The 22,182-nt window shown below is 42.3% G+C and overlaps 1 protein-coding gene across 1 annotated transcript in view; it reads left to right on the forward strand.

The window, feature by feature from the left end:
* Window positions 1-892: 892 nt before the first annotated feature.
* The window catches only part of LOC309552915 (olfactory receptor 5G26-like), a gene marked incomplete at both ends in the record, with an annotated part of 360,843 nt that continues 339,553 nt past the window's right edge, over window positions 893-22,182 (forward strand). The window contains one exon of the mRNA XM_082253822.1: window positions 893-916. Coding sequence (XP_082109948.1) covers window positions 893-916 — 24 coding nt within the window. The remainder of the gene's footprint in view (window positions 917-22,182) is intronic.

A 22,182-nucleotide genomic window follows, 5' to 3' on the forward strand; every position in this document is an offset into this window, starting at 1 on the left:
TAGGTGTGCCACTGCAGGTGTTCTAGCCTTCCCCTACTATTTCTGCTGGTGTTGTTGTAGTGTTCACTATACTTCCTGTTTTAGGTAAAAGAATGTTAGGAGGACATTGTGAGGATAAATCTATCTGATGGAGCTTAAATAACAGTAAAAACTTGACAAGAGTTCTAACCCTCCCCACTAGATTGGATAGCAATTATCTTATGGCTTTGAGTTGTAGTGACTTGATCTAGAGATGAGAGATAATGCTAATCAATCATTATCCGTTACTTTATTGTCTACAATTAAAATACATGAATACCCAATTGTCAACCTTACCCTTCCTATATCCTGATAGATTACCCAAAATGCTCTTCCTGGTGTATAAAGTCTATGTCCTGCTGTCCTCTATATCCCTGGTCCCCAACCCTGGTCCTCAGGGCCCACCAACAGGCCAGGTTTGCAAGATAACTGAAATACATCACAGGTGATATAATTTGCTGCTCAGTGATTGCATTACTCTAGTCTGCATCTCCCCAAGGTAATACTTAAAATCTGGCCTGTTAGTGGGCCCTGAGGACCGGAGTTGAGGACCACTACTCTATATGAACAACCCTCACAGTTCTGGTAAAGTTAGAGCATTAAATACCATAAAAGCTGAAAGTAAAAATACATCAAGTTAGACAAGAGGGTAACATTGCTATTACTTTATTTTATTTAGAAGAAGAGAGATCTCTTGACTCTTTGTAATTAGATACCAACAAAGAGAGTCAGAATATATTTACTTTAATTTATTTTATGTTAGACTTACAAAATTCTTGTTTATTTACAGATATTGGATTACCTAAACATTCTTACCTGACTTGCAGGAGGAAGATCATTTTTGACGTTCCTTGGTGAGCTCTTTCTTGAAGACATGTGTGAAGACAACCAAACTGAAGTGACAGAGTCCTTGCTTCTTGGATTTCAAAGCCTCTATAAATTTAAAATTATTTTTTTTATTTTGTTCCTTTTGTCATATATGGTGATATTGAGTGGAAACCTTCTCATTACTGTTTTAATATCAACTAAGGACCATCTGAAAATCCCAATGTTTTATTTCCTCAAACATTTGGCAATAGCCGACCTGATGATAACCACCACCATATCCCCAATGCTGTTAGATATTACATTAAAAAATGAAATTACAATTTCCATCAGTGTTTGCAACTTCCAGATGCATTGTTTTGTTATTTTTGGATTTGTACAATGTTTTCTTATTGTATTGATATCTTATGATCGATATCTAGCCATATGTAACCCAATGCGTTATAATTCTATCATGAAGCCCCATATTTGTTTTAATATGGTTGTTGGATCTTATTTGCTGCTCTTCTTTTTGTCAAGTGAAATGATTTTGGTGTGTCAGCTACATTTCTGTGGTGGGAATAACATTGACCACTTCTTCTGTGATTTCAGCCCACTGATAGAGCTGTCTACATCGGACACCACCATTTTATTATTAGTTGATTTTTCTGTGTCCATTGTATGCATTTTTGTTCCATTTTCCTTTATTATTGTTACATATGCCTTAATTATCATCACTATATTTAATATCTCTTCAGCCAGTGGGAGATGGAAAGCCTTTTCCACATGTAGCTCGCACCTGGCCACTGTATGCTCATATTATGGAACTTTGATGATTGTGTACATGGCACCATCAGATGACAACTCATCTAATGAAAACAAATTTAGGTCCTTTCTATACATTGTGGTGACTTCAATGGTAAATCCAATCATCTATAGTCTGAGCAACCATGAGATCAGAAAAACTCTTCAAAGAATGTTTAGAAATATTAAAATGCTGTAGGTACACTGAAACTGTATTTAAATAGTTCTTGTTCATAAGATGCCAAATTGTATATTGTTGCGTATAAATCTATTGTACAGTGTTTTTCTTTTTTTTGTTTTTTTTATTATTATTAATTAGACTTGCAACTTAGCTAAAAATAATAATTTAAGTCCCGGTTAACACTACCGCGACTTGTCAGGCGACTTGTCAGCCTGACATGTCGCGGTCCATTCTGTGCTACGGGAACCGTTCTAATAGGAGCGACTCAAGTTGCTCAGACTTAGAAAATAGTTCCTGTTCTACTTCGGGGCGACATCAGAGCGTCTTGCATTGACTTCAATTGTGTGAAGTCCGTGCAAGTCGCGCCAAAGTCACGGTGCACGCGACTTCACAGGTCGCCCCCGAGTCGTGCCGCGGTAGTGTGAACGGACACTTATTGAACTTAACTGGGAAATATTAGGTTTTAGATCCAACACACTGACCACTAAAAAATAATCAGGTATACAAAATGTAACCAATGATTTTCTGTTAACAACTATAACATTATTCCACCACATCTCATCACATGTCAAGTATATTTTGGCAAGACATTAATGAAATAGCAATTGTCAATTCTATATAAAGCTGAGTATGTTTCTGAGGTCTAATCTAACTCTTAAACTAGTGACTGCTTCATAGCTTAGAGAATAAAATATTGACTATCACTATTACAATGGAAAAATAATTTGCATATTTAACCACTTCCTGCCCAGCCTATTGTAATATAGTGTCCTCCGGTAACACACCCCATAGGCCACAATCCAGTCTGATCTATCACCAGCTGTGTCGATGACTGATTAGACCTGTTGACGGTACCATGTAATCACTGTGACCAATCACAGCAGATCACATGACAATTGTACACAATGGATGGCTTCCCTTCATGCAATTTATTGTGTACAATGGTGTTGCTAGCTGTGATTGGTCACAATGATCGGATGGTACATACAGGGCCAATCACAGCCCATCTGTACCATTTGATTAGCTGTGGCCAATCACAGCTAATCACAAAAATAAACAGTGATTGAATCAGTTTTATATTGTAAAATTGGTTGTTTATAACAATGAAATTCCCTGTAAAGCCATCATAGTGTTTTTAAAAAAAAAACAAAGACAACCCCTGATCATTTCTCCAGAGTAGTACAGTGTTACTATGGTAACACTGTATTGCTCTAGGGATAGTGTGTTACAAAATTGTAAGAAAAATGTAAAAAAAAAAAAAAAAAAAAAAAAAAAAAAGAATCCTTATGTGTACAGCAAGCATGTAAAAATTATAGGAGTAAAATTTGGAATTTTCCCTTTGCTGAAGCATCTACAAAAGCTTGTTCCTACAATTTGGCCAGCATGCATTGGAGTCAACCGGTAAGGCTAAATTATTATGAACTTTCTTTCAGCTTTGTTCTGTGGTTCTGTGAGCTTGAAATGGCTTCTTAGGGTCAGGAAAAACTTTACCTCCAAAAGCCAACCCTAATGGCACACTTAACTGTATGAGAACTATTACCCTAGCACTAACTGCCATTAAAGGGAAGTTGTACTTATGAACACAAGTCAATAAAACATAAAAAAAAGTATAAAAAGGAAACAGAAAATACCCACCTTTACAATTAATAATTGAAACGGCAGATGTGTTTTTAAAAAATACAGCACATAAATTCAGAGTACTCCCAATTTCATCCAGGTAACCACTACAACGTACTACAACATTTACACTTTTATTTTAATAGTTTTTATTGATTTTTTTAAAAGGAGGAGCATCAAAGAAAATATGGTTTACAAACAGATACCAATAATTAGACAGTATACACAGGTAGTAGCAATTACAGTAACTTTGGGTGTGAAGATAATACCTATGCAACACTTCTAGTAGGGGTACTGTGAGTGAGTCACTTTGGCTGGGGGGGCTTGTGGAACCCAGATTGCTTTAGGGAGGTTGGGAGACTACTTGTCTACTTGGAGACTACTTGTCCAGCTTCCCCAGCCCCTCTGGGTGACCAAGAACCACAGTCGGGTCTGCACTAATCAGACTCGCTGTACATCCACACTGTTACCCCGGTTATCCTGGGTTCTATATGTGTGGTTTGTGTTGGGGGAGTGAGGGGCTCTTTCACTTGGGACTGTAATATTTCTGAACAGCGTCCCTCAGGAAATATATAAATATATATTGCATAAAGTGTTTTCATAGACCCTTGCTAGTGGGGTGGGGTTTGTTATTGTTGAATACCTGCATTCAATTGTTCTATTGTTCATGTCTGCCTCGAGTAAGCTTATTATGGGATGTGTATGTTTGTGTGGATTGGCTAAGGGGGAGGGTTTTTCAAAGTGTATATCTCCTTCTGCTTTGTGTTTCAATAAACAGTTTGATTCTGGTTTGACTCCAAAACTTGTACTGTGGAGTTCTTGGGGTAACTATAGCCAGATTCACGGATCTCGGGTTCCAGAGCTTAGGAAGCAGGTTTTTGGCAGAGATACCCAGTCTGGGTGTCCAGATTCCATCACAGGTACTGTCTCCTCCCTCTGGACACCTCATTGGGAGCAAGAACTGTATCCTGGAGAGGGTGGCAGCTCCCCACCGGTAAACTTCAAACAAGATATAGACTGCTGCTTTATAGCAGTTGAGAGGAGCTCTCAACACCTTATATAAAACAGAAGGTGGGATATAGTGTGCGAAGGAATAAAGTTGCTGCAATTCGGGAAAGGAAAAACATGTGTCCATTTCTTGATCCTGTGCCAGGTTGAGGTATTATGCTTAAGTAGTATTAGAGGTGAAGGTAAAAGAAAGGGAAAATAAGAGCATTTAATGAAGCCGTCCTTAGAGTTTAGTAGATTATAAAACAGGGCTATTCCTTTAGTCTAGGTTATGTGTTTTTGGAGACATTGGACGACATGCAGGGGTAGAGTTAGAGCAGTAGTTTGATTGTGTTGTAGGAAGTGAAAGATTTGTAGGTATTTGATGTGGTCTTGGTCAGGAATAGTAAAGTCTATTTGTAGTTATCTAAAGGTTTTAATGGCAGGGCCAACCATCACGTCATCTACCATCTTCAGGCCTCTAGCCAACCAGGATTTAATGTTAAGGTTTGGAATTATGCTATTTAGGCTAGTAATGGGGAGTGGTATGGTAATGAGAGGGGTATTGTCAAATGGCACATCTTGGAATTGTCGCCAGGTTGATATTGCTGCTCCAATCGTCGGAGAGAGCTGCTCGTGTAGTGGCTTTGAATCGGCATGCCATAAGGTGGTCATATAGACCAGTGATCCTCGCTCCAGCAGACGTCCTCTGACGAAACGCGTAGGGTGGAGTCATACGTCATTACGTCACTTCCGGTTTTGGAGCTAGGGCCGTGGAACGCGGAAGCTTCCCGGCTTCTCTTCTCTACTGATCGTGGACAGCTTAACTGTGAGTTACAACCTCTACCATTTGGAATTGCACTATACCATACCAAGGGGTCCCCCCTCTCTCTCTATATTTTTGAGGAACAAGAAGGGAGATCGGATTGGAGGAACCCCAGGACATTTCTATCGATCCCATTCTATCTAACATATAGCAGGTTGTATACAAGGTGCGACACCAAGTGGTCACACTGGTGATTGCAACCAAAGCTTTTTTTGCTCTTAATCACTTGCTTATTCACTCTATATACTATTCCTTCGGTTCTTATTGTTAAGAAGAGTTGGAATCTGTTTTCATTTACTTATCAATTTGATTTTATGAACTTATATCACTATTATCACTGGTTTATCACGCTGTTTAACAGCAGGCTCTTTTTAAATAAATTCACTGTTTTTTTTACTCAACTTTCATTGATTTATTTGCACTAGCACTTTACACCCCTTGAGTGGGTAATTGTCAGGGGTCAAAAAAGTCTGTCATTATTTTGACCACCAATCACTTGAGCACTTTATGACATAAAATACACAACAAAATCACTATTTATTTACTTATTTAAATTTGTCTGGCACGTTATCACTTGGAAGGTAGCGCTGTTTCAAGCTTTTGCACCTATTTTAATAATATCCATCAATCTTGTCGCGATAGGTTTGGCATAAATTTTCAAATCATTGTTCAATAGCGATATGGGGTGGAAATTTTGGGGGCAGTTGTGGTCTTAAACTGGCTTGGATATTGTCACAGTTATAGCTTTAACCACTAGACAACCGCCCGCTGCAAATATCCTGCAACAGGCAGCGGCTCCTGGGCAAAACCCCGTACATGTACTGCGCTCGCTCTTGTGAGTCTAGGGGGTGAACGTGCGCCACCCCCGGCACGCTCCCGCCCCCTTTTGTCAGCAGGGAAGCCATCGCGTGTGTCAGGCGGCTCCTATTGCTGCCTGACACCCTCGATCTCTCCCTGCTGAGAGAGAAGGATGGTCGGCTGATGTAAACACAGCCGTCCGTCCTTCTCCCTGGGATGATCACAGAGACCATGTGATTCTGCTATATAGGATTGCATGTCTCTATGGTCATCTCAGAAGCCATGCCCACAACAGTTAGAATCACTCCCCTAGGCTTACATTTAACCCTTGGATCACCAACAGGGTTAACCCCTTCCCTGCCAGTGTCATTATTACAGTAACAATGCATATTTTTAGCACTGATTACTGTAGTAATATCAATGGTACCCCTAAAAGCGTCACAAATGTTAGTTATGGGTCTGATCTGTCTGCGCAATGTCGCAGTCCCTCAAAAAATTGCAGATTGCCGCCATTACCAGTAAAAAAGAAAAAATGACATAAATCTTTCCTGTAGACGCTTAGTAGTCGTTAGTAGAAGCGATAACTTATGCGCAAACCAATCAAAATACGCTTATTGCAATTTTTTTTTGCCAAAAATATGTAGCAGAAAACAAATTGGCCTAAAATGTTAAAAAATTTTGATTTTTTTTTTTTTTCGAGAATGTCATATAGTAGAATGTGAAAAATATTGTTTTTTTTTTTTTCAAAATTGTCGCTATTTTTTTGTTTATAGCGCAAAAAATAAAAATTGTACAGGTGATAAAATACCACCAAAAGAAAGCTCTATTTGTGAGAAAAAAGGGACGTAAATTTTATTTGGGTACAGCTTTGCACGACCGCACAATTGTCCGTTAAAGTAACGCAGTGCCGAATTGCAAAATAGGGCCTGGTCAGGAAGGGGGTAAAATCTTCCAGGGCTGAAGTGGTTAAGCATTTCAGGGGGGAAAGTCAAAGAAGCAGCAGCAGCATTGTAAATTTTCTCAAAATATGGTGTCAAAATGTGTTAAAAAGTCTGAAAAGTATTCCCCCGTGAAGCCATCTGAGCCAGGAGCTTTGTTGTGTAGCATAGAGTCTATGGTGTTGTTAATTTTCATAAGGGAGAAAGGTGAATTAAGAGATTGAAAATTCTCAGGAGTCAATTGGGGTATTTTTATATTCTGTAGAAAGTCAGAGATAATAGTTGTGGCAGGTTGGTATATGTCGGTGTCATTTTTCAAGCTGTAAAGTGAACTATAGTAATTGCTACGTCTTGTGGGTGAATAGAATTTGTCATTGGATTTGGGATGGACTACAAAAGGGATTTTATGTTTATGCCATATCCCCTTTAAGCGGCTAGCAAAAAGTCTGCCAGCTTTATTATCGTTGGCATAGCAAGTCATTTTCAGTTTCTGGGAAGTTTTCCCAAATCCGTGCAAAGTCTTAGGTCATGTCTGGCTTTATTTAGTTGCTGTGTGATGCTAGGTGAGGGATTCAGTTTATTCTGGGTATTAAGCACCTGGATTTCCTTAGTATGGGCATCCACATGCATAAGCCGCTGCATCTTCATTTAAGCCCAAAGTTTAATAAAGATGCCTCTGATGAAGGTTTTGTGAGCGTTCCAAAGTAGGAACGGGTCATAAACAGAGGAAGCGTTAATCGTGAAATATTCAGTTATGCATTTTTCTAATGTGGTTTTAGATTTGGATGCTTGAAGAAGTCTTAGATTGATTCTCCACATATAGGTGTTAGTTGAGGGATGGGAGTCCTCAATATTGAGTGAGACAGAAGCGTGATCTGACCACTTGATGCCGTTTATGGAAGATTTTGAGGCTTTCATAAGTAAATTGCGTTCTAGGAGGAACAAGTCTATTCTGCTGTATTTGTTATGAGGTGAGGAGAAAAAACTATAATCTCTCTCATTTGAGTTTAAACATCTCCAGCCATCAAAGAGGTCATTACGGTTTAGGTAAGGGTGTAGTGCTAGAGAATTTCTCTTTGGTGTGGAGGTAGAGTCTATTGTTGGATCAGATGTGAGGTTGAAATCTCCACAAAGTAACAAGGATCCTCTTTGCTCTTTATGTACAACACGTACTAGTTTGTTGAAGAAACTTATTTGGTGCATGTTCTGGGTATAAATGCGTTCACCAGGGTATAAGTCGTGGAGCTTATTCCGCATATAAGAATGAGATAGCGACCCTTAGTTTCCTTAATTTCCTTCAAAAGGTTGAAGGATACTGTGTCACTGATAGACTCCTTTTGTTTTGGAGTCAGCATTCTCAGTAAAGATATAGGGAAAATATTTATGGGTGCATATTGGGGGGCTGAGTCACAGAAATGCGTCTCCTGGACTGTTAAAATACCACATTTGTGCAGAAAAGCTTCTTGTCATAGGGATCTTTGTTTAGCTGGATGATTAAGACCTTTGGCATTGACAGTCAGAAATGTAACTCCCATGAGGAATGAGAGGTGAGTGTGATTGTAATATGAGGTGTATAAGTTGACTTACGGTTACGGAAAACAGCAACCTCTAGTGGTGAGAGTTGGTGAGAGTTGGTATGAGTTGTTCTGGATCATTTCATTGTTGAGATATCCACTGTGTAGATCCTTTCTGGAGGGTTTTGTTGTTCTTATGTAGGTCATGACACTTCAAATAGAAAAAAAAAGGAAAAAAAAAGAGAGAAACAATCACGAGAAACACAGTGACAGCAATAAACAACAACTGTTTCCCACATTTTCCTCAGTTTATGAGGAGAAGGTGGGTTAGTCATATCCAGGTGCAGCCAACGCTGCTCAGGTTGGGGCAAAGAGGTGGGCAAGATAGAAAATACCCCAAATAGAGGTAATAACAGGGTAAGAAGCATAGGGTTGGTATTCTGAGAACAGAATACAAAGTTTGGTTTTTAGTGCAAAGTGGTCCTCGGTCCTCAAGGTCTCCATGTTGAGGCAGAAGGTATCTCCAGCTATTAATTGTGCTTGTGCAAGTTCTTTCTGGTAACTACCTGTCACTCAGGCGAAACATGATGGGAATCAATCCTGGCTGGAGGTGAACTGTGAGATTCCGGAAGGATATCCCATGATTTTAGCAGTGAGAGACCCTTTTCCAAGGAGTCAATCACATATGATTTCCCCCCGTGTGTTACTGTAATCTTGGTCTGGTATCCCCATTTGTAGCAAATCTTGTGGTTGCAAAGAGATTTATTAATGATATTGAGATTTCTTCTTTTTCGGAGTATGTATTGGGATAGGTCTGCATAAAATTGGAGGTCAGAGTATTGTGTGGGGAGCTGGGATTTGTCCTGTGATACATTCATGATTTTCTCTTTCACGTGATAATAGTGTAATCGTAGAATCACATCTCTGGGAATTTTGTCTGGCAGGTAAGAAGGCTTAGGCAGACGATGAATTCGGTCAATTGTGACATCTATGTCAGCAGCGTCTGTTAATATTGCGCAGAATAGGGTAGTGTCGTATGAGCGTAGGTTGTCCTGCTGGACAGATTCAGGTACCCCTCTAATTTCGAGGTTGTTATGTCTCGATCTGTCTTCGATATCAGCTAGCTTAGCTTTAACCCATTCCATGTCATTTTCTTTCTCATCATCTGCATCTATAAGGTCATTTATTGTGGTGGCAATCTCCCCCATTTTATTCTCCACATGGTCAACTCTATTTGCAATAGATTGCAGATCATTGCTAAATTTGTTCAGGGAACTCCTGAGTTACACCAGCATGTCCTTAAGGACAGTGTCCTTAACTGGTTTGTTGTTAGTGGAGAATTCCTTAATTGTATCTGGTAGATCTCTGGTGTCTTCCCCTGTGTCCCCATTAGGACTTACCTCCTGTCTTCCCTGTCTTTCATCCAGCCTGAATCTGGCTTTTTCTGGACTACCAGACATTGGTGTGGAGTTGTAGATAGTCTGTGGTCTGGATTTGGAGAGGTTGCAGAGCTCAGGAGAGTCTGGCTAAGTGTGACTCTGTGGAGATCGGGTGGATGCAGCAGGAGAGGAGTCGGCACCATCTTGCTTTCCTCCATGCGGCTGGTGCATAAAGAAGGCCATTAATGTTTGGGGACTTCTTTCTTCCTTCCTCTTTCTAGAAAGGATCTTGGTGGTCTAGGGAGGCAGATCGCTCTATTGGGGTGCGAATTGGGCTGCTGGGTAGTCCGTGCTGGCCGTTAGGAGACTCGGTAGAGCGCGAGCTGTGCAGCTATGCGGTCGGCCGGTCGGCCACGCCCCCACATTTACACTTTTAAATGTGTACAGCAGGCATGTAAAGAAGAAGGGAAAAGTGAAGCTGGGAATATTTGTATTGCTGCTGATGTTTATGCAAAATTCTGACATTTTGACTAAATATTGGGCAGCATGTATTGGAGTAATTGCTGAATTGTGGTGGGATTTGAAAAATTCCTAAAGGGTGCAGTAAGCTCTAAATGGCTCCTAAGAGTTATGAAAGCTAATTCCTAACGGGGGATTATAGCCCTTTTTAGTGCACTTGCAACAAAAAACAATTGAGTGTACCCATAAATCTTTTACTAAAAATTTGAGTGCAGATAAAAAAAGTATCAAGGACCATACTCAATGGTTTTTGAAAGCTAATCATAAAATGAATTCCATTTTTAACCTTGTTAGAGCTCCAGTGCAAACCTTTGCAAGAATTCTTTGTTTATGAAAAAAATTCATGTGACTATTATGGAAATTATAGGACTTCATTTACAAAATCATGTCCTGTAGCAATAGGGCCCTACTCAATAATTCTTTAGCGGGGGCCAAAAGGATGTGCTCATGGTAAATCAAACTCAGCAGATTTATCCACTTAATCCTATAGAGAGGTAATGACTAGGAATGGGCAAATCTGCCTGGGATCGATATGTAGGGATTCCTTGAATCCTGCATGAAGTCAATAAATTCCTGTCTGTTTTTCATAGATCTATACAACTAGAATTAAAAAAAAAGGATCCAAATCTGTCCACAATGATTGATTCAGCTAGCTCTTAGCTAGTGTCAACACCTTAGAAACTTTATTTTTTGGATTGTTTGAAAAAAAATAAATAAGTGCAAGAAGAGTGTGCAACTAAACCACATCTTTGTTCACATTCACTGGCCCAAAACTCATAATACAAATCAATCTTGCTGCGGTGAAGGCTTTCTCTGACTTATGCGCAGTAGATTACGCTAGTATGTCAAACACCTATTGGGCCACCTCCAAACAGTGACACATCCTTGACACCCAGTTAACCTTGGATATGATTGCTTGTAAACAATTTAGTTATAGCTTTGTCCTTGCCCCTGTTTGCTTGACCAGGACAGGCAGCGCCTGATGAGGGGAAAATAAAAATAAAATAAAAAAAGGAAAAAAATGTACATCTTTAAATAATTTAAAAAGCATTTAAGACATAAAATAGTGATGGAGGTTGGGAAAATGGCCAAGTCTAGACTAAGAATGAGTTGAACTGCCCTAGGTATAGTTTTTAAGAAAGGTTTAGAAAACTTCAAAGTTCGATCCTCATGCAAAAAAGTGAGGTCCACCTAAAAATCCATATAAGACTCTTAATCTGGTCATGCAGTCAGGCTGACCAGGAAAATGGGTGGGGGTGGGCATATATCCCCTTCCTTAATCATATCTGGTGACATGCTCTTAACATAGGGGAAGCCTTGCTGGGGGGCCCCCCTGGCAAAAAACGTTGTCACCATATTGATAAGGAGAAGGGCCTTTTCTCCACAACCCATGCCTTGTGGTTGTGGGTGTCTGTGGAGGAGCTTATCAGGATCTGGAAGGCCCCTGTTTACCACCCCACCCCCCATGTGAAAAAGTAAGGGATACATAGAACCCCCACTCATTTACAACAATAAAAAAGTACCTGGAGGTAAAGGCACCCAAACATTTGACAAGTCATTTATTTACAAAAATAAAAATTCCTATAAAATGGACCTTATTGTAAATCCATCATCAATCATGATCCCCACCACTGCCTTACTCGTCAAAACTAAAAACCCGATGGACCCAGCACACATAACTAATCCTGAAGGGAACCTCCCACTGAATGACAGCTCCCTGCTCTGGTAGACAAGGGAAGCGACGGGGATAGTAGTGCTGTGGCCATTTTGGTCAATGTGATTTCCCAAATATGGCCAGTAACCTTATTTTGGCAGTAAACTCACGACTTATCCTGCCCCTTTGTATTCATGGCCAGGGATTCCCAACACCTGCTGCTTTCTTAGGAACCATTGACAGAGAGAAGCTGTCATGTATAGAAGTGATAGAAACACCTCTTCTAGATATGATGCTCAGCTTCCACCAAACAGGGAGCCAGACAGGCAAAAGTTCTACCAAAGGTGAAATGTCAGCTCATCCCTAGTCCAGACCTATGTGTTGGCTTTCTTCACTGTTAAAGGTCATGCTTCTGTCCTTCTTATCTTGTGTCAGAAGCCACTGGTTATGCTACATTTCTTTGGTAAAAATAACCCAAATCAATGTATATTTTCTAGTCTGTGTTAAAATTTTAGAGTCTACAAACAATGGTATATAATACTGTGTACTGTATATAGTCTAGTCTGGTTGAAAAAAGACACACAGTCCATCTAGTTCAATGAATATAAAAGGGAAAACAAAATAGAAAAATGTTTTACAATCCTCTATACACAATCTCATACCCACAGTTCATCCAAAGGAAGACAAAAAACCCCAGTAACGCATAATCCTATTTTCTCCAGCAGGGGAAAACATCCTTTCTGATCCCCCAAGAGTGATGTAAAGGGAAACTCTGATGTAAGGGGGTCTCTGGTCACCAGAGCCCCCCTTACACAAGAGTCCTCTTAGTTCCCCTTACATCACAGTTCGCAGTGTTCTCCTTTACATCAGAATCTGCAGGGTTGCCCCTTACAGTGCAATGGGGTCCTCTGTGAACCCTAATGTAAAGGAGAACTCTGATGTACGGCGGTCTCTGGTTATCAAAGACCCCCTTACATCATAGTCAGCAGTGTTCCCCTTTACATCAGGAGATGCATTGTCCCATCTTACATCAGAGTACCCCTTTACATCAGGGTCTACAGAGGCCCCATTGAACTGTAGGGGGAGTTCTGCTAACCACAGCCTCCATCACATCTCTGTGGATAGGGTGATGCTGTGTTGTGCACACAGTGACCTGTTCAGTGTGATTCTCCCGCCCCTGGGTCTGTGCCATCATCTCCCCCACCGTCAGTAGGTGTCTCTCCTGGTCTACCCATCTGCCCCCACCATCACCACCTACCTCTCCTCTGTGGCTATCAAAGATCCCGAAGATGGAAGAGTCGCTCTTGATGAGGAGGTCCATGTTGATCTTACAGATGGCCACATTGTTACTCTTGAAATCCCAGGTCTTAGAGAACTCAGCTCCCCATGGGATGTGATAAGGGGGAAGGATTTAGTGAGCTTACCAGTCCCGGTCTGTGTGGCCCTCTGATAGGGGAGGCAGAGAGCTCAGTCTGGACACTCTGCTCATGTCCATTCAGCATCAAGCACAGGTGTCACAAGGTGCATACATTCCAGCTGCACTGACAGATTCCCCCTCATAAAGGAAACACACTGCACCACCAACCGGGGGACCCGCCACCCCTTCCTCTCTACTAGTTGACAGACAACACCCACATGGCCGCCTGTATGGGCCTCCTATGGGGTCCTGTATTCTGGCACAACTGGGTGAGTCCTACCAAGTGTGTACCTGCAGAGTAAACCTGGCTGAGGAACTGCAGTGGCACCATCCCCCCTACATTGCAGTGTGCAAGCGGTACGTCCTACCACAAGATGGAACACTGCAAGCAATGAGGGACACAAATCATTAGCCTGCGCTGGAAGTCACCGGTAGAGAGAGTTTGTGTTTGTTACCATCAATACCAGCACACACACTCAGGATGGCACGCAGGCACGTAACTATAGGGATTATACGGGTTACAATTGCGACCCGGCCCCATGCTGCAGGGGGCCCATGTGGCTCCCCTGTCACATATTTCCTCACCTGAATAGGAGGGCAGATGGGTCAGCGTATAGAAGAACTGATCCTGCAGCTGCTGAAAGCCCTGCAGGAGTCAGGAGTAAAATTGGGAAGATCACTTCTCCTATATGTTGTCCTGCCGGCCCTTTTATCCACCCATGTGCTAGCTGTATCTAGGACCGAAAGCTCTGTCTCCCAGCCCCACTCCCTGACTCTGCCACCCTACTCTGGCTCCCGCTTCTAGCCTCAAGGCTGTTCCTGCTGCTGGGCACGGTAAGAGAAATGCTTCCTGCCCCAAGGCCGATCCTGGTAAGGCACAAATACAATCTCTACCATAGAGAGAATTTGTAAAAGAATGCACAGTACATTGCCCAGCCTATATAGTGTGTCCAGGTGTCCTACTGAATATCACTGTATCCCCCCCATACTGCCTTTCACTGCCCCCTCCCATCACACTGCCCCCCAATACTGCCCTTTACTGCCCCCTTCTTGTCAAGCTACCCCTCATACTGCCCTTCACTGCCCATGTCCTTTCATGCTGCCCTCTCCCATCACACTTAGCCCCATACTGCTCTGTACTGCCCCCTCCTGTCACACTGTCCCCCCATACTGCCCTCCATTGCCCTCTCCTGTCACATTGCCCCCTCCCATCACACTGCCCCACCCTACCTTAAAACTGCCCCCCTCTTGTTGCACTGCCACCCTCCCATCACATTGCCCCCTCCCGCCACATTCCCCCCCTTCATTAAACTCCCCCTTCCTGTCACTCCGCCCCCTCTTGTCACACTGCCTCATCCTGTCACCCTGCCCCCTCTTGTCACACTGCCCGCCTCCTGTCACACTGCCTTCCTCCTGTCATGCTATCCCGCACCCATCGCAATCCCACCCCCCATACTGCCTGACATTGCTCCCCTCCTGTCAAACTGCCCTCCACTGCCCCCTTCTGTCACACTGCCTCCCTCCCATCACAGTGCCCCCCTACCATCACACTGCCCCCCTCCTGTCACTCTACCCCCTCTAGTCACACTGCCACCCTCCTGTCTCTCTACCTCTCTTGTCCTACTGCCCTCCACCTGTCACATTTCCTCCCTCCTGTCACACTGACCCCCCATACTGCCCTCCACTGCCCCCCTCCTGTCATAATGTCCCCCCTACCTGGCTCTTTGAACTGTCACAAATGGGTTAAGTTCATGACAGCTGTGAATACTAGTGATCTGTGATTGGCTACAGCTAATTACATGGTATATGGTTCTGTGATTGGCCCAGGTACTATGTGTTAGCTGTGGGCAAATTACAGATCACTAGTAAAGGAAACTAAACTGGTATGAATTATATTGATTCATAACAGCTTTGTTAACATTATGATCATGTGATAGCATAGCAATCACATGATCACCGGCCCCCGAGCACTGGGATCCACATTTCACTGTGTCTGCTGGACACACAATAATTTCAAGATAGTCTATAATAAAATAAACTCTGATTAAAAACTCTTTTCAAGTATGTATTTTTAACCCATGGTCTAAGTTCCCCCCCTACTTCTGGTATTAGGAGAGCTGCAGCCTCCCTTTGACATTTCTTGCATAGGGAAGGTGGCTACGTCACCCGGTGGCACCACCCCTTGCCTATCATGTGTCCTGGTATGGTTCAAGAGGGGGGGTGGGGGTGCTCACTCGTCCGTCCATCCCCTTTTCTGATCTGCCAGGCTGCATGGCCAGATAAGGGTCTGGTATGGAGTTTGGGAGGGACCCCATGCCATTTAAAAAAAAAAAATGTTTTCATTTTTTTCCCGGCCCAACTTCTTAACAACCAGCTTACACTGCACCCTGATTGGGAAAAGGTTTTTCCAATCAGGGTGGAGAATACACTGTGCAGCGCTCATGGTAATGCAGGGTGTTCATCGGGGCGAACACCCTACAAATTCGGGTGTTTGGCCAACGGCCAAACAGGCAAATGTCCAGCCTGAACTCATGCTCGGGCCCAACTGTTCGCCCATCCCTATTCATGATTGATGAACTGTAAAGACTATTAAAGCGTCATCTACTGTATGAACAATTTTGGGTACCAAAGTTTGTCCTATTTCATTTGACGTTAAAAAAAAAAAAAAAAACTACAACCATTTTATTCAACAATATGCAATGTCTCTGCTTTTAGAAACAATATCAATTTTGGAGGGTGTTAGCTATTCTGTTGAGTATATTATAATTCCCTCCCTGAAAAAATGAGACCATCCTGACATCACTCTGCATTACATACACACATGGAGAAAACATTACAGACCACTGCACTGTGTCCTGTATTATATTTCACATTGTACAAACCAACCACCACCACACCGTCACACTGCTCTACTGGGTATACTGGCCTATCACCTGGGGTGGACTGCCTAACTGTGTATTCTGTGTTGCATGTTACATACCCCAGACCACTGTTCTGAATAAAATGTACTGTAGGTTGAAGACTCTATACTGTAGTGTACGCTACATGCTCCAGACAGCTGTCCTGTTTATAATGTGCAGTATGCTACACACTCCAGACCAGGGTTCAGCACTAAGCAGGTTGACAACTGCTTAGTGCTGCAGTGATTTCACTAAAAAGGAATTGTAAGGAAGGGCATGCCAATAGATGAGATGGCTCCTCTGGATGAACTTTTGTGCATAGGCTTATACATGTTCTCTTTTGTGCTTGCAGAAATTGGGCATTTGCTAATGCTAATGCGCATACCCGTGCATGCTGGCCGTCACATATATGCATACACACCAGCATTCACTTATACCTGTGCGCGCTGGCACTCACCTATACCCGTGCATGCAGCCACTCACTTATACCTGTGCCTGCCGGCGTTCACTTATACCCATGCTCACCGGCACTCATGTACACATGTGACAGATGTTGGCACCAAACGGGCTATTTAAACTGGGCCAGTGGTCAGGATCAGCGTTGCTTTGTCTTCAGCCTCCTGTGTATCCTGTGACCCTGTGATTCTGTATCCTGGTTCCAGTTACTGACCCAGCTTGTACACTCTTAACCATGCCTGTGTTCCGTGAGAATTACCTACCCGTGAGAAAAACCTACCCCTCGTCACTTCCGGTTGCACGGCACTGTATGTAATGTGGCGCTTACATTAAAACAGCTGTGCTGTAATACGAGTCATCTTCGCTTCTGTCCCTGTCACTTCCATCATCTCGGCTAGTAAATATAAAAGCGGCGGCGGGTGTATGAAAAGATAAATCACGGAGCCGCCAGCCGCTTTTATATTTACTAGCCGAGATGAGGGAAGTCACAGGGAAAGGAGCGGTGATGACTCGTATTGCACCCGAAATGTTTTAATGTAACCGCCGCGTCGGTAGGTTTTTTTCACGGAACGGTGATACTTTCATACTAGTGCGCATGTGCACTAGTCAGCTCCTCAGTTGTTCTATTAGGTATCCGGGGCTGTGAGCATGCGCACTGCTGCGCTGCTCAGCTGTTCCTGGCCGGAAATGACGAGGGTAGGTTTTTCTCACGGGGTAGGTAATTCTCACGTTACACCTGCGCTGATCTCAGTTTGTCCCCTGACCTCTGCTTCTGTCTGCTCCATTGGCTCCTGCTTCTCAGCTCAATTTCAAACCTGGCTTGTTTCCTGACCATGCTCCTGCCTGTGCCCTGTACCCATCGTGTCTACATATGACCCGTCCTGCCTGACTCCCCTACTCTGGCTGCTGTCACCAGTACCCGCCTACCACTCTGCTATTCCGGCTGACCAACAGTCTTCTTCCAGCAACTGTTTCAGCTGTCCATTGTCACCAGCACCAGCCTGCCTCAGTCTGCTTCCTACCAGCTTGCCTGCCTACAAAAGCCTTCTGATTACTTCCCCTTTCCAGCGTGGGCATCTGCCCCGCTTCTAGCAAGATTTAAAAGCACCTGTGGCACTCTATACTCCTGTGCCTTCTGTCTACATGATTAGAGACCCCGAGTGAGAGGTGTAAGAGAGGCCTTCCTCATTATATCAGGCTCTGCTATCAGGCTATACAGTAAAATACAATTAAGGAATTTTGTATAAAAACTTCTAACATTTATTGAACAAAAATATTCATTTAAAACACATAAACATATATTTTATCCCTGCAAATTACACAATATATTTCCAATTTCATTGGTCAATACAACATCAACACAGTAATCACCATGACCAGGAAACTCATGTAAAGGTACCGGCATTGCAAACTTGTAAATGGTCAATGGCCAATGGTCAGCACCCATAAATTGGAGAGGGTCAGTGACAGATTTGGACAATATTTATTCTAAATAGATATACACTATATTGTCAAAAGTATTGGGACACCTGTCTTTAAACGCACATGACTTTAATGGCATCTCAGTCTTAGTCTGTAGAGTTCAAAATGAGTAGGCCCACCCTTTGCAGATATAACAGCTTCAACTCTTCTGGGAAGGCTGTCCACAAGGTTTAGGAGTGTGTCTATGGGAATATTTGACCATTCTTCCAGGAGCACATTTGTGAGGTCAGGCACTGATGTTGAAGAGAAGGCCTGGCTTGCAATCTCCACTCTAATTCATCCCAAAAGGGATCTCTTGGGTTGAGGTCAGGACCAGTCAAATTTCTCCACCCCAAACTTGCTCATCCTTGTCTTTATGGACCTTACTTTGTGCACTGGTGAGCAGTCATGTGGAAACAGGAAGGGGCCATCCCCAAACTGTGCCCACAAAGTTGGGAGTAGGGATGATCGAACTTTTGAAAAGTTTGGTTCGACCAGAACACCCGAACTTCCCGAAAGTTCAGGTCTGGATTCCAGAACCCCATTGAAATCAATGGGACCCAAACTTTGGTAATCAAAAAACACAATTTTGAAGCCCTAAAACCCAATAAATGCCCCTAAAAAGTGCCTAGGGTTCTGGGTCATGCCCCAGGGACTATTAATCACACAAAAAAAGTTCGTAAAAATTGTCATTTTTGATAGAGAGCCAATTATTGAAAAAATTATTTTAAAAAAAAATGAGATTTCTTTGGCTTTAGTGTCTGGGGGGTCTAAAAAGTGTACCTGTGAAGTTTCAGCTCTGTAGCATGTCCAGAACCAGAAAAAAAAGATTGTTTGTATTAGAATTGCAGTAAAGCAGGGTAGTGGCTCTGCTATTTTCACACCTGGCCGTTTTTGTTGCAGGCGTTTATTGGGCTTTTTTGTGGACGTCTTTGGAGGCAGGCATGACATCTGTGTGTATGTGTATATATACATATATGTGTGTGTGTATATATACCCCTATACAGAAGTTCAGATGTTATGCCTGCCTCCAAAGACGCTAAAAAAATGGCCAAAAAAATACCTGCAACAAAAACGCCCAGGTGTGTTGTTGCAGGCGTTTTTTTGGGGGGCATTTTTTGGGCGTCTTTGGAGGCAGGCATAACATCTGAACTTCTGTATAGGGGTATATATACACACACACATATATGTATATATACACATACACACATATAGGTGTGATAGGAGCGGAGCCCTATGCCTGCAAATAATTTCATTAGCACAGGCATAGGGTTCCGCTACTTTCACACCTATATCTGTGTATGTGTATATATACATATATGTGTGTGTGTATATATACCCCTACACAGAAGTTCAGATGTCATGCCTGCCTCCAAAGACGTCCACAAAAAAGCCCAAAAAACGCCTGAAACAAAAACGGCCAGGTGTGAAAGGAGCAGAGCCACTACCCTGCTCTACTGCAATTCTAATACAAACAATCTTTTTTCTATGGCGGTCACCCTAACATGGAAGAGTTTTGTCACCCTGCCATAGCAGTCATAGAGTCAGTTCACCCTACACTACACTATGGTCACCCTGACACTTAACACTTTCCCTACAGAAACTAGATTTTTGAATCTAACTATAGTGGAAAATAGTACCCTAACTACACTAGATATCCTTTCCTCACACTAATAATTGCTAAATGACACTTTTGAAGCAGGAGTAACAGAACTGCTTCCACTCTCTTCCACAGCCCCAGTATTAAAGTGCTAGAGATTTGGCGGGGCTATCTTATATACTGGGGGGCGTATTCACTACTGATTGGCCTCTGGACCCCCTAGTCACTCCAATCACATTCCTAGCATCCTCCTGCCCCCTCAATTGGCTTTTACTGATGGTTCTGGTCCAATCACGGGCTTTTAAAGCCCAGTTCCTGTCCCATTGCATTTTGGTCGGTTCTGGTTGCCGAATTCCGAACTTTTTCTGCAAAAAGTTTGGAATTCGGCCGAATTTTGAACCGTTCGATCATCCCTAGTTGGGAGCATGAAATTGTCCAACATGTCTTGGTATGTTGATGCCTTAGGAGTTCCCTTCACTCGAACTAAGGGCAAATCCCAACCACTGAAAAACAACCCCTCACCATAATCTCCCCTCCACCAAATGATTTGTACCAGTGCACTAAGCAACGTCCATAAAGACATAAATGAGTGAGTTTGGGGTGGAGTAACCTAACTGGCCTCAACCCGATAGAACACCTTTGGGATGAGAGACTGCGAGCCAGGCCTACTTGTCCAAAGTCAGTGCCTGACCTCACAAATGCGCTTCTGGAAGAATGGTCAAACATTCCCATAGACACACTCCTAAACCGCGTGGACAGCCTTCCCAGAAGAGTTGAAGCTGTTATAGCTGCAAAGACTGGGCAAACTCGATATTGAACCCGATGGATTGGGATGCCATTAAAGTTCATGTGCATGTAAAGGCAGGTGTCCCAATACTTTTGACAATATAGTGTAGCTTGTTTATACAGTTCTATGACATTAATTAGTCATAAAAATAGAATCTCTCATACCAGGTAGCTGGTAATTGACGTGACATTAATTAAATCCCAGTGGAGTTTTTCACTCCGCTCTTAACATTATAAAGTCACCTCAATACATAGAAAAATCAGACTTTGCCTGAGAAGACCAAATACCTCTTCTCACCAATGATTTATCGGAGAAAACCCAGAATTGTGGGGAATTAGTTTTGATGTCAATTGAAACAACCTGAACTTAATTCCTACAGATTTGTTGTGATATCTAGATGGATATATTGGTAGTGTAATAGGTTGGAGGGTCACTGTCAACAGCCCAAGGTATGCTTCACAGACACATTTTCATCACTCTTTTTCTTACATAAATTTTTTTTTTACATTTTTGCTATGGGCTTCTTGATTTGACTATAACATTGTCATTGCATAATAAGTAATCCATATATTATTTTTTTTTGGAGGGGGGGGACAAACTAAGCTTTTATTTGGCAATATTGTCTTGTATTTTCTATGTAATAGATAGACAAAAATATGTAAAAAAAAAAAAAAAAATGTGTTTTGTTGCGCTGCTGCCTTCTAAAAGAAGTTTGATTGTACGGCAAACAATAATTTTTCAATGCTAATACTAACCTGAAGTTAAATGCACCCCACAGAGTCCCCACCCTCCCAGCTTCCCTCTCCCCTTTATACCACCACCAAATCAGTTCTCCTCAGACTATCTCCACTGACACAGGGACATTTTTCCTTCCAGTTACACCACCGATGGAGGGACATTTTTTCCTCCAGTGGCACCACCAACACAGGGGAACTTTTTTCCTTCCAGTGACACCACCAATGAAGGTTTTTTTTTTTCCTTGTAGTTATACCATGCACACAGAAAATGTTTCCGTCCAATGACACTGCTGACGCAATATCACATAAAAAAACCTTTAAAAAAATAGCATATTTATTACTTAAGTAATGACACAGCTGTTATCAAATAAACAGGTCTATAGCAGAAAATAGAAAAAACTACTCTGGTCCATATGCGGTGTACAAGGGTGAGAGGGGAAAAGGTTAGGAATGGAATAGATCCAATGCTGTACAAAAAATTCATATTACAGGTTTTAATAACTCCAGTGGTACCACCAACACAAGGGAACTTTTTTCCTTCCAGTTACAACACTGATGGAGTTGACATTTTTTCCTCCAGTGGCACCACCAACTCAAGAGAACGTTTTTCCTTCCAGTGACACCACCAATGTAGGGTTTTTTTTCTTGTAATTATACCATGCACACAGAAAATGTTTCCTTCCAATGACACCACTGACACAATATCACACAAAGAAAACCTTTAAAAAAAATGACATATGTATTACTTAAGTAATGACAAAGCTGTTGTCAAATAAACAGGTCTA

This window comes from Pelophylax lessonae (genome assembly GCF_965119305.1).
Source record: "Pelophylax lessonae genome assembly, chromosome: 4".
Taxonomy (NCBI): domain Eukaryota; kingdom Metazoa; phylum Chordata; class Amphibia; order Anura; family Ranidae; genus Pelophylax; species Pelophylax lessonae.